This window comes from Acinonyx jubatus, chromosome C2 (genome assembly GCF_027475565.1).
Source record: "Acinonyx jubatus isolate Ajub_Pintada_27869175 chromosome C2, VMU_Ajub_asm_v1.0, whole genome shotgun sequence".
Classification (NCBI taxonomy): domain Eukaryota; kingdom Metazoa; phylum Chordata; class Mammalia; order Carnivora; family Felidae; genus Acinonyx; species Acinonyx jubatus.
This window is the reverse complement of record NC_069384.1, coordinates 118,199,316-118,213,237: the sequence shown is the minus strand read 5'-3', so window position 1 is coordinate 118,213,237 and position 13,922 is coordinate 118,199,316. Positions and strand designations below refer to the sequence as shown.

Sequence of the window (13,922 nt, the reverse complement as noted above, 5' to 3'; positions counted from 1 at the left end):
AGCATATTTTTATAAATGGTTAGATAATCCCTATTTTATTATCTTCTAAATGGCTAGCCAGTAAATTGTGCAGGTACCATTTGTTAAATAAATCATTCTTTCCCACTGGATTGAAATACCTGTTAACTGAATATGTTTGTCAAACTCTCATTTATACTGAGATGTGTTTCTGGATCCTCTATTCTTTTCCACTGGTCTGTGTAATCCTAGGCCAATACCATATTGATCTGATTATAATAGTTTTGTAGTAGATTCTTATATCTGGTTAGGCAGTTCCCTTAATGCTCTTATTTTAATTCATAAATATTAATATAATTTTATTCAGTTCATATTTTTAAAGTGTTATATTTTCATGAGTGTAGCATTGAATTTTTATTTAATTTAGAGACAAGTGGCATTTTTATTACATCATTCTTCTCATTACCAAGACATCGAACTAACACAGGCTACTGGCTTCCTCCCCAAAATCAAAGATAGAGAAAGTACACAGAGAAAAATGGAATTGAGATTAACAAATCACAATAATAATACCAAAAAAAGCCCGGAAATTGCCAGGGAGAAGTAAGGCTGTTTTGGATTGCTGGCTAGTAGAAGGAAGGTGAGGGAAGTGGAAAGGTGCAACTTTCAAAGGGCAGCTATTCACAGCAGTGAAAAGACAAATTAAAAAAAAAAAAGTTTAAGATCCACCCTTTAGGCTCAACTTGCATTTCCATGAAGTAATTATTGCTCAGCTCCTTACCACACAAGGCACACATAATTGGCTAGACACTAAGACAGGTGTTCATGGGGGTGGGGGGGGGTGGTAATAACAGGGCATTACAAAAGATCTCCTGGGGTAAGAAGTTGATGAAACTGTGGCATTCTCTTTCCCTACAAATCCTGGGGCTGGTGGATTACCATTATAATTTCTCCCTAAAGGTCTTAATTAACCCTAACGTGAACAATTGGGTAATGCAGGTTTCTCAATCTTGGCACTACTGACATTTTGGGCCATATGATTATCTGCTGTGGAGGGCAGATTGCTCCATTGTCTTTAATTTATCTATTCAGTTCTTTACTTGGAAAATCATGAATTTTATCTGCCCTTGACCATCCTAAGATTTATTACCAGGTTTTTGTTCAAATTGTCTTCTGACAACTTCAGGAATTTATTCCATGTGTGTATGTTCTGTTTGTTCTGACTGATCTTCCTCTCTCAAGCTGCTGAAAAGTCATGTTGCATTTTTATTTTTCTGTGTTGGCTAATTGAGTATTATGTTAAGACTGTTTGTTGGACTATCTTCCAGGATAGCAGTCCTGGAAGTACCATCAAGTAGACCAGTTGTATAGAAACGCTTCAGGCACTTGGAGGAAGCCACCCCCTTAACAGAGACACCAAGTTCAGTCAAGCAGGTCACCCTTTTCCATTACCAAAATCCACATATTCCTACAACTCATCTGACTTTAGCAAAATCAGATAATTGGACTCTATGTTTTTAGCAAAATCAGGTACATTGGAGAGGGTAATAAAAGGCAAAGAAGCCAAGTTAAGGTCACCCCTTCCCTGGAAGCTACTGTTAACCTTCATGAATTTTTTAGTGACCATAATGTTTGCATTAGGACCAAATGATTCATCTCTAAACCTTAGTTTACTCTTTTGTAAAATAAGGGTGTTAGATTAATTCCTAAAGTCTCTTTCTGCAAAAATATCCTACCATTTTATTATTTAAAATCACTCCTTATGTCATCTAAAGCAATGTGTAGAAAATTGGATCCGTGGCTAAACAAGATGGCTATAACAATTTTATAGGGGCACCTGGGTGGCTCAGTCAGTTAAGTGTCCAACTTTGGCTCAGGTCATGATTTTATGGTTCATGGGTTGGAGCCCTGCATTGGGCTCTGTGCTAATGGCTCAGAGCCTGGAGCCTGCTTCAGATTCTGCGTCTCCCTGTCTTTCTGATTCTTCCCCACTCACACACTCTCTCTCTCTCAAAAATAAACAAACATTAAAAATAAGTTAAAAAATTATGAGACAATTTGGAAAAGTTGCGCGCGCACACACACACACACACACACACACACACACACACACACACTGGAATATTATTCAGCCATAAAAAAGAATGAAATCCTGCCATTTGTGAAAACATGGATGGACCGAGAGGTATTATGATAAGTGAAGCAAGTCAGACAGAGAAACACAAAAACCATATGATTTCACTTATATGTGCAATCTCAAAAACAAGACAAATGAACAAAAAAAATGCAGAAACAGACCCACAAATACAGAGGAAAAACCGGTGGTTGCTAGAGGTGAGATGGTGAAGTGATGGGCAAAATGGGTGAAGGAAAGGGGGCAGTACAGGATTCCATGTGGAATGAATAAGTCATGGAGATGAAAGGTACACCATAGGGATATAGTCAATAGCACTGTAATAGCATTGAATGGTAACAGATGGTAGTTACACCTGTGGTGAGCATAGCATAATGTATAGAATTGTTGAATCACTATGTGTACATCTAAAATGAATGTAACATTGTGTGTCAACTATACTTTAATAAAAAGAAAATTAGAGAAATTTGAATGTGGACTAGGTATTAGATGATACCAAAGGACTAAGGAAAATTTTGTAGGTTTGATAATGGCTTCATGGTTACATAAGAACAATGTCCATAACTGTAGAGATGTATATCAAAATACATGTGGATAAAATAACAAAACCTGATATTTGCTTTCACACATTCCTATCTCCTGCCTATGAAGTTAAATATAAAGTATATTTGTGTTTTATAAAAGTAAAATTACTACATTACACATATTATGCTCCTAACTTTAACCAAGCAATTCACAAATGAATTTAGTTGGTCAAGGGAGCATTCTACTAACCAACTAGGTAGATTCATGGAAATCCATTACTATTACCAGGAAAATAGGCAAAAATGTGCATGTCGTACTTGCTGATAGTAAAATACCATCCTCATTTTAGTATATCATAAAAATAACAATATAATAATAATAATAATAATAAATATCTCATTTAATCCTCACAAATAACATTTAAAATAAGTCTTACTATCTTCATTTTATATATGGAGAAACTGAGGCTCAAATAGGTCCGACAGAATATGAATTTAAACACAGGCCTATCCCACTCCATGGACAATATTCTTAATCAATAGTCAATGACTGTTCTATTTATTCAGTAAATATTTACTATGCCCTGTGCAAACCTCAACAGGATTCTTGTATTTTGAGATCTGTAAATGCTTTCTTAAAGATCTGGTCATTAAATGTTATTTAATGCTGATGATGATAAAGACAAAAAAATGGATCCTATTAAGTACTATATGTATTTTGACTTGCTTAATTGGTGAATTAAACTAATAATTTACATTAACTAGATTTTTAAATTCTAAACTTAATGAAAAGAATTATAAACTGTATTTTCCCACATAGCTAAACAGGTAGTTTCTATTTACTCCTTTGAGGTAAATATTTATTTCTCATATCCAGTCTTCCCAATTTAGGGCCATCAAATGTGTCAACATACTTTGGAACAGGGGTAACATAATATAAGTGTCAAGTTTCTTGGAACTGTAATAATCTACATAAAACAAAACAATAACGGACATTAAAAAAACAACTCAGAATGTCAGACTTTAGGAATATGTGATTTATGTTTCTACTAAGGAAAAAAAAAACAAGTTGAGACATTTGACAGGAATCTATTTAATCTGTTTCTCTCAAGCCAGAGGTTGCAGTATTTATAGTTCTGAATGGCACATACATGATATGAAAATCATACAGAGCTTCACTCTTGTTTCTCTTTGCTTTTTTTCTGAAGTACGGATGAAACTAGTTTACAGGTTCTTATGTATTGAAGCATAAAAATAAGACTGGAAAAAGAGACTTTAGAAAAAAAAATTCAGACATATTAGTTCAAAATCATAGGAATAAAGTGCCTGTATTTCACCAAAATGCCATAATCTGTGCAGTGCACTGTATCTACACTTAATTCTTCTACTTGATTTAAAATATTTCTGTGTTATTTTTATTAAGGATCATATTTTTGTGTGGAGTCATAAAATGCTGAACTCATTGTAATAGAGACTAGAATGTTGGTGGCCAGGGGCTGGGAGTGGGGGCAATGGGGAGATGTTGGTTAAAGAATATCAACTTCCAACTATAAGATGAATAAGTTTAGAGCTCCACAATACAGAATATTAATACAGTTAACAAAACTATAATGTATACTTGAAAGTTGTTAAAAGAGTAGAACATGAATGTTACCACCACCACACACCCACTCACACGCGCACACACACACACACACACACACACACACACACACACAGAAAGGGAATTATATGTGGGGATAGAGATGTTGACTAACTTTATTGTGGTAATCATTTTACGATATATATGATTATCAAATGATCACATTGTACACCTTAAATGTACATATGTTATATGTCAAAAACATCCCAATAAAGCTGGAAAAAAGGATTATACTTTTTGGTTTCACCACTTCCATATCTATATTGCTCTAAAATAGTGCTGCCCCACAAAAACATAACATAAACCACATATGTAATTTAAAATTTTCTAGTAACCACATTAAAAAAATAGAAATGGATAAAATTAATTTTGATAGTACATTTTTATTTAACTAAATTTTAAATGAATCTTGTAATTTCAAAATGTAATCAATATAAAAGTTATCAATGGGAGATTGTGCTTTTTTTCATATGTCTTTGAATCTAGGGTGTATTTTACATGTAGAGCCCATCAATTTGGTCTAGCCACATTTAAGGTAGCAATATGTGGCTTGTAGCCCTTATAATGGACAGAGCAATTCTTGAGTAAGCCCTATCTGAAGTTACGTAAATCAGGACAACCCGAAATAATTTTCTTGGAAAAAAACAGGACAAGTATATGAGTAAGAATTATTTTCTAGTTTTAAATACTGGACTAATACTTCTGGAGTTCAAAATAGTACAGCTGTATTTGAGTCTCAATGCAGCTGCATTATATAAAATGAAGACATTTTATTCCAAATAGGAAACAGAGAAATTGATGAAGTGAGAAAATGCACAGCCCAAATGCACTTGAATGAGTGGCTTCCTGCAGACCTTGAAAAAAATGTCAGTCCTGTAAATACCAGGATGAGTTTCTGGCATCTTCTGAGTGATTAATACTTAATGTAATGTGCTGAATTTTTCCTTTTCCTAAAGGAAGCTCCTATTGTGGACATCTTCCAACCTAAACAGTAACAATAACAACAACAACAACAACAACAACAACAACAACAACAACAACAAGGACCTACACTACTATAAGTGCTTCTGCAAGTCTACAATCTATGGCCTGGTGCTTTCTGGAAAATTTTAAGCTACTGACCAACAGGTGAACAGGGAGAAAGAAATATTGGCTGTAATACTGGACAAGAATAAAGACACATATTTTTGTGTTAGTTGAATATATCCTTTTTGGAGGACAGAAACCAATATTGCCACTCAGGTGGAAGTTTAGCTATGTGCTGGGAGTTCCACCCTTATCTTAAGTCACTGTCCCTCTTGTGGTCATGAGACTCCTTATCTCTGAGAGTGATCTGGAAAGCCAGATCAACTGCTTCACATTCCATGTTTAAGAAGAGATCCTCTTTCAAGCTCCACACTGTGCTCTAGCAGTTTCTTTTACCAATATATTAATTCATTAATTTAATAAGTATAAATTAAAAACTACATACTAAAACGGAAAATGGGGGAAACCAGAAAAAAAATCCTTCCTCATAGGGGACAAAAAACATAAGGAAATAAATAGTAGATTAATAGTGATTAGTGCTATACAAGAATGTAAGGCAAGGAAGGGGGTTGATGAGCATCATGATTTGTGGGAAACTATGTGGCAGGGGAGATGGGGTTCAATTTTTGATAGGATGATTAGGGAAGGTCTCATTGAGGTGATATTTGAGCAAAGACCAGAAGAAGGCAAGGAGGGAGAAACAACAAATGCAAATGTGCTGAGGCAGTAACAATACTGATGTGTTCAGGAACAGCACATGGGTACACTGGGACTCCCAAGTGTCTTTAAGCACCTTAAAGACCTCTCTGTGTCACTCACTCCATGTAAAGGGACATTTCATACTTATTAATAAAAATCCACTATACTAAATAGTCAAATTTACTAAACTGGGACCCAAGTCAATGATGAACGAGACAGGAGGATAGTATGAGGTCAGAGAGTTCCCTTACGGGCTTTGGACATTTGTAAATTGAGGGATATTAACTAAAGCATCTATTTCCAGTTGTTGTCATATTGTCTTTCCAGTTGTTGTCATTTATCTTTCCTCTCTTCCATCTCCCTACTTTGCCTTATCTAAACACACCTGAAGATAAGCTGGCTGATTGATCAAGTCCTCTAAGTATGTCTCTCCTCCCCTATCCTGCCATTTACCATACATGATCTCTTTGGGGGCTCTGTCTTTAATCATCCACTTTCTGTTAAGTGTTGCTGCTAACCTTTACATCATCAGCAGGATCTTAGAGAGAAAAAGAGGAAATTAAATCAAACAATAGTCAAATTGTCTTAACTGGAGGTAAACTGAAAATTGGCCAAGGAGAGTCAGAAACATTCAGGAAGAATTAGATTTAAGTCTAAATATGTATCTATAAAGAAAAATATGAATAGTTAATAACACCTGCCTAAGATATAACTAAGGCTAAATGGAAAAGAATTAATTTAAAGAAGGCCAAGAAGAGCCAAACCTGGAGAACATAGGTTCTTTTTCATAAATGAGGGAGTCACAATAATTTAGGCAATAAATGAATAATTGTAAGGTAAGATTAACTAGGTGTTTTAAGGTTGTTGAAGATCTTAAATTGCACCAATTTAGCAGAGTAGGTTCAGTATGTTTTAATATAACAATTAGTTCCCAGTAAAAGAAGAAAGCTTAAGTATTCCTTTTCACATGTGGATCTCTACTATGTAAGATCTCTAACATTTGCTGAATCAGGGTTTGAGTCCAAGAATGTCTAGGTGGGGGGATTTTGGGTTGACTTTTAACTTTCTTCAAAACAAAAGCTTGTTTAAAAATGAAAACCAATCTTACAGAAATAAGAAACAGGGAATGTTAAAGCTGCAAAGAATTCTAGTCGAAACTTTTCATTTTACAGATGGAAAGTCAGTTTCTTCATCTGTAAAATGAAAGGTTTGGGAGAAATGAGATTGAATATCTTCCACATCCAAGAACGCATAAAATCTAGAAAGGCTAAATGGTGCCCAAAGTTGCACAGCTGGTCTGTGCCAGACTTGGAAAGTAGATTTGGCTCCTGGGATTCTCTTTATGGCTGTGAGTCAATTCTGTATTTTATTTATTTATTTATGTTTAAAAAAAAATTTTTTTATTTTTTGATAGAGACAGAGCATGAGTGGGGGAGGGGCAGAGAGAGAGGGAGACACAGAATCCGAAGCTGCCTCCAGGCTCTGAGCTTTCAGCACAGAGTCTGACGCGGGGCTCAAACTCACAAACCGCGAGATCATGACCTGAGCTGAAGTTGGACGCTTAATCGACTGGACACCATCCAGGCACCCCCAATTCTGTATTTTAAAAAGTTTAGTCAGCCCAACTGTTTGACACAATGCAGATAAATATCCATCTTACCAAGTTGGTTTATTTTTCTATTTTAGTCAGTTTTCCTGTGTCCTGGGATATCACCAGCCACAGAAGGAGCAAAGCGTTAGCACAACACAATTGTGCTTGGAGCTGGCTGAATCACTCAACAGAATGCAACAAACTTGGCCTTTAGTGTTGGGACCAGGGAACAATGGATGCACTGCTTTTAAGCATGCAGATTTGTGCAAAAATGACATGAAATGGGACCTGACTGTTAAAAGCAAAATGTCCATATATAGACGAAAGAGAACAGCCCTAAGTAGCTAGAAATCACTGATGGGTTGAAAATATTTCATCCTGAGTTCATGCTTCCCATGGCTACCAAGGAACTCCTCCATTTCCTTGGGGCTGTGAGAGTATAGCATGAAATCTTCCAACAATGACTAGTGGCTAGGTCATCTTCAACCATGGAGGTGGAGCAGTCTGTCCCTATATACTGCTCTGGCACTCTGGTGCTGTAATCTACACCAAGAGTTCCTAATCTGAGACCTCCTTTTATTTCATCTTCTTCCAGGAAGTAAATCAATATCATGCATTAAAAAATTATTTTTCCTACCTCATACCATAAACAAAATAAAGCATGTAAAAAAGTTGGAAAAATATTCATACCTTATATTATAGACAAAGGTTAATATCCCTAATACATTAAGGGCTTCTAAAACTTGAAAAATAAAGACTAACAACCCTACTGGAAAAAAAATCTTATAAACAGATCATTTTCAGGAAAAAAATACAGATGTCCCTTAAACATATGAACAAATTTTTAACCTTACTCATAATAAAAGAAGTACTAAGTCAAACCAGAGGGAGACACAAATCTTTACCTACTATAAGTAAATAACCAAAACTGTGATAGAATTCTGCATTGACAAAGTGGTGAAGAATACATACTGTCATATGTATCTGGTGTGAATGGAAAATAGTGCAAACTTTATGGAGAGGAATTTGGCATCTAAGAAAATTACAAATGCATTTACCTTTTAACCGGTTTCTAAAACCTATGCCAAAGAAACACTAGCAAAAAGTGACAGGGTATTTATTTTAATATTATTAGTTGCAACACCATTCATAATTGCAAAGGACAAGAAAAAACTAAATGTCCACAAATAGACAATGGGTTGAATCATCTGTGGAGTACTCTGCAGTTATAAAAGAGAAAGAGATCTTTACATATTGCAATGGAGGACTCACCAAAACATTGTTAAAGAAGAGTAAGGTGAAGAACCATGTGTATAGTAGCATATAGTAGAGTATGTGTATATTTGTGTATTTACTTAGATTAAAAATAGAAGGATAAATGAAAAACTAACCAAAATGGTTGGAAAATTAAGGTAGAGGGGACAGGGATAGAAACTAGATGTCTCTTCTTTGTTCCCATGGTTTTCATTTTGGAATTCTCTAGCTATTTAATCTAATTTCATAACAAAATTATAAAACAGTTTTTAACTAAAATAAAACAAATGAACAGTATTGCATATTCACAGTATACAATCTACAGAGGAATTATTTCAAGGCTCTTAAAACAGTAATTTTTAACTGTTCATCACTAGTGAGATACTCAAAAGTTAAAAAGAACCACAGTGAAATCTTAAGCAGTTTTCAATAATCATATTTTTAATAATGTATACTAAAATTTTGAAAATATTTATTTTAAGGAAATAAATTATATTAATGTAATAATAAGAAAAAGTAGGCAGAAGAAAAAAATAAAATTTAAGGTAGTTAATTAAAATTTCTGTAATCCTAAATTTGGGCTGAAAATATTAATATAAGTTTGTGATATTGTTTCTCCTTTAAAACAAATAAAAATATTTAGAAATAATGACCAATCCAGTAGCAATGAAACCCCCTAGTGCCCAAAATTTTGGTCTATAAATAAATTTCCCTCTTTTCTTTTTTAAATTTTTTTAAATGTTTACTTATTTTTGAGAGAGAGAGAGAGAAAGACAGAGCATGGGCAGGGAAGGGGCAGAGAGAAACAGAGACACAGAATTCAAAGCAGGCTCCAGGCTCTGAGCTGTCAGAATAAAGCCCAATGCCGGGCTCAAACTCATGAACTGTGAGACTGTGACCTGAGCCGAAGCCAGACAGGTGCCCCAGTAAATTTCTCTCTTATAAAGAACCGAGGCTTCTTGGGGAAATGGCTGGTTCCAAGTCAGGGTACAAGAAACACACAAAATAAGGTTGGAACATCTAGTCCTACTCAAAGACAGGAAACCGATGTAAGACCATTGGGGTCATGACAAAAGGATATAGGAGAAACTTGAAGAAGCAACCAGTTGTCAAGTAGGAGTATTCTGAACATCAAAGAGAATGACAGCAATAGATTAAAACACATCAACCATATTAAAATCCATGTGTTGATATAATACTTTAAAAAAGAAAAATCTCTGCGGTCATATGTGGAGGATGCTAAGGAAACAAGTTATTATTTTGAAAATTAGTAAATAAAGGAAAAGAACAAATCATTTATCCTGCTTCCTTGTTCAAATGATATCATGGGGTACTATATAGTTGATCTGGAAAGCTGCTTATTTATAAGAGAGTACCAGCTAATAAATACAAAAGGTAGGATACAATTAGCATACCACCAGTTTGTAACCCCTAATTAATATTGGACTAATTAAGCAGTAACCATCAATGGATACTAAAGGCATTAGCCAAAATGGGGAATGCTAAAAGGTAATGCTTCTCAAATCTTAATGTGCATATGAATCACTTTAGGATACTGTTAAATTCTAGAATCCAATTCAGTAGATCTGAGGTTGAGCCTGAGGTTCTGCATTTGTAATAAGCAAACACATGGTGCCAATACCACTGGTCAGATGGCTATTCTCAAAAAAGACAAAACAGCCCCTGACATTCAGGAGCTGGCCTACTATTATTATCGGGGCTTTGGTGTTCTCCTGCGGAACGTAAAGAATTTCACAGAACAACATCAGACAAGGTCACTCTGTGACCACAATGAATCAAGACAAAAACAGAAATATTGCAGAACAGAGCCACCTGGGTGGCTCAGTTGGTTGAGCATCCAACTCTTGATTTTGGGTCAGACCATGATCCCAGGGTCATTAGATCAAGCCTGTGGTGGGCTCCATGCTGAGCTTAAGATTCTCTCTTTTTCTCTCTCTCTCTCTCCCTCTGCTCCTCTCCCCCACTCATATATGTGCATTCTCTCTCTAAAACAAAACCCCAAAACAAAAGTAAATGAATAAATAAAACAAAACAATCCAACGACAACAAAACAATAATTTATAATCATGTCTCAACAGAAATAATGAACACTGTCCAAACTAAAAAACTGACCAAACATCTTCCTATCTTAGCTATTCTAAATGACCACTACTTCTTTACCAATTTTAACTTTAGGCTCAATCCAATCTTTCCTGATTTTAGATAAGACTTATTAAAATGCGCTCTTGCTTCCTGACAGCATCTTATCCATAGCAAAGCTCCAATTCCTTAAGCCCTCCCTCAAATCACCAAACGTATTATGCCTGAGCCTATAACAAGTCTTTTCTAATACCCACTGAGAGGTCCTATGTTTCCTCTGGTGTGAATTTTCTCTCATTATAACATGTAATAAACACATCTTTTTAGCTACAGGTGTGCTCTGGTGGGTTTTGTTGGAATAGCTGTACAACAGTGTGATGAGTCAAGTTGACAGCTGAGTCACTATCACTACGTGATATTTTGCTATAGAAACTCGCGACACCACCTACAAAGTAATCTTGCCAAAAAAGATGAACGTGAATCTCATTAAGCCTCTAGATTTAACCATCAGATTTACAAGAAACATGTGCTATAGAGGTATATTTTAAGGAGCCATATTCAATCCAACCACAAGACAAATTGCCTATTTTCCCCCCAACAAATAACTGATGAAAATAAAAGATGGAAGAAGAACATACAAATTAAGAGACTTGATACTCAACACTAATCACTTGTAACATGTAGCCCTTATTTGGCCCTAATTTGTATAAACTATTATACAAACTAATAATGATAATTACAAAAAAGCAATTGGGGATATTTGAAGAGAGACTAGCTCTTTGATAAAATTAAAAAATAATTATAGGGGCACCTGTGTGCCTCAGTCGGTTGAGTGTTTGACTTTGGCTCAGGTCATGATCTCACGGTCTGTGAGTTCGAGCCCTGCTTCGGGCTCTGTGCTGACAGCTCAGAGCCTGGAGCCTGCTTCAGATTCTGTGTCTCCCTCTCTCTCTGCCCCTCCCCCACGCATGCTTTGTCTCTCTCTCTCTCTCTGTCAAAAATAAATAAACATTAAAATAATATTTAAAAAAAACAATAATTATAAATATTTTTAGGTTTCATAATGACAATACCATTACAAATATTTACAAATAAATGATACAATATCTGAGGTTTGCTTTAACATAATCCAGTCATTATGAGAGGGAGTGTAGGGGGGGTGTAGACAACAATATTGACCATATTGGTAACTGCTGAAGGGTATATGACAGTTCTTTTTATTATTCTCCCTACTCTTAATATGTTTGAAAAGTTCCATAGTAAACAATTTTTTTGAAAATATTTTTTACTTTTAAATTCAATAGGTCATTTTTGAAAGAAGACAAGTTGGAGAAAAAAATAACTCCTATAGCTCAAAATGGCTATATATCCTAGAAAAATAAGCTATAATGAATTTTAAATTCTGAAATTCCTACTACTGAAATTGCTTTCAGATCCATTTTTTGAAAGCTATTAGAATATTCGCCTGTTTCTTTTCTTTCTTTTTCTTCTTCTTTTTTTTTTAATGACTTACAGATATGTCAACTACAATTGAAAAGGAATAGTTATTATTATGATGTAGACTCAGGTGAAGGACTTTAGAGAAACATTTAATATAAATGTTTGATTCATAAAAAGAAACACACACACACACACACAACATACGATTTGAGCAATTACCTGGATCTGTAGCAGACATCAGTGAACCAAAAAACAAACAGTCGGTGAAATGGAAGTCTCCATTTTTCAACTGGCCAGCATATACCATAGCTTTCACAAAGCCATACATAATTAACCTGTTGAAGAGAAAAATAAGATCTTCAAACATCAAGCTGAATCCTGTGCAAACCCACGCTATCATTGCTAACCTTCTAATGTGCTTCCTGAATGAACATCATTCACAAATTACTACCATTCTGCCAATTCATGGTCATGCTAGCTCTCAGTACATTGCTGAGATTTCTTGACTATGAAAGACACTTTTACCAAATATCCCCACTCATTCACCTGGCAAAAGGTAACAATATTTTCTAGTATATTTCAATGAAAATAAATAAATCTCAAGAATATAAAAAATAATCTGTCAAATATGTCATAGCAAATTATGCCCACAAATACAGCAGCTGGATTAACATCTGTACATGGATTGCTTTTCAGTTTTCATTGTTTTATGTGGTAGGGGTGTCTGAAAAGTGTTCAAATTTCAAGTCTGTCACTGGAATGAGAAGGATATTGGTCACACACAGCACACTCAGTCCAGCCAGTTACTCTATAATATATGGGTCTCTACTAGTGCTAGTGTCAGGACACTTCCACACTGGGTAGAAAATCACTGTTAGGTTAGAGCTCTTGTAACTTCAATACACTGCTGAAAAATGAATCCTGAAAGGTTTATGTTTTCATCTTCCAAGGATAGCCATTCTTTTCATGAGATTATAAAAGGTTTATAAGTTTACCAAACCCATACCATGGAACAGAGATTGTCTATATTGGTCATCATTTGCCACCCCATAATTTTTAAATTGTATTTAATTACTTAACTGACTGATTTTTGCCAACATCATACTAGAGGAAATACAGAGATTGGTGAACTGGGCCACAGTAAAATCACAGTAAGTGACTCTGAGTGTCCTTAGAAACTATATACCCTTACACTAACAGATGGATGTTTAAATATTCACATGCACTGAAAGTTAATTTCTTGAAAAACGTTCTAAGGTTGTGAGCATGGCTAAAAAGCCTAGAAATCAGATATCAGAAATTATAATGTTAATGAGAATGCAGATGTTTCAAAATATTTTAAGAAAAAAATTCTTCATTAGAAAATATTTCAGACACATCTGCATTTGGATCCAGGTTCAACCACTCACTAGCTGTATGGTTTTAGGACATTAATAAAACCTTCTGAGCCTTAATATCCTTACTAATGAATTTGTGGTAACAATAATAGTTGGCCCATAGAATTGTTTTAAGAATTACCTGACATAATATACATTTGGTTTCTGGCACAGAGCA

At 35.0% G+C, this 13,922-nt stretch overlaps 1 protein-coding gene across 17 annotated transcripts in view; it reads right to left on the bottom strand.

The window, feature by feature from the left end:
• The window catches only part of SLC9A9 (solute carrier family 9 member A9), a 698,450-nt gene that overhangs the window by 382,092 nt on the left and 302,436 nt on the right, over positions 1–13,922 (bottom strand). For all 17 annotated transcript variants that reach the window (XR_008297954.1, XM_053221337.1, XM_053221339.1 and 14 more), the window contains one exon: positions 12,588–12,703. Coding sequence is in view for 16 of the 17 variants with exons in the window: in XM_053221337.1 (XP_053077312.1) it covers positions 12,588–12,703 (116 nt within the window). In the remaining variant the exon portion in view is untranslated. The remainder of the gene's footprint in view (positions 1–12,587; positions 12,704–13,922) is intronic.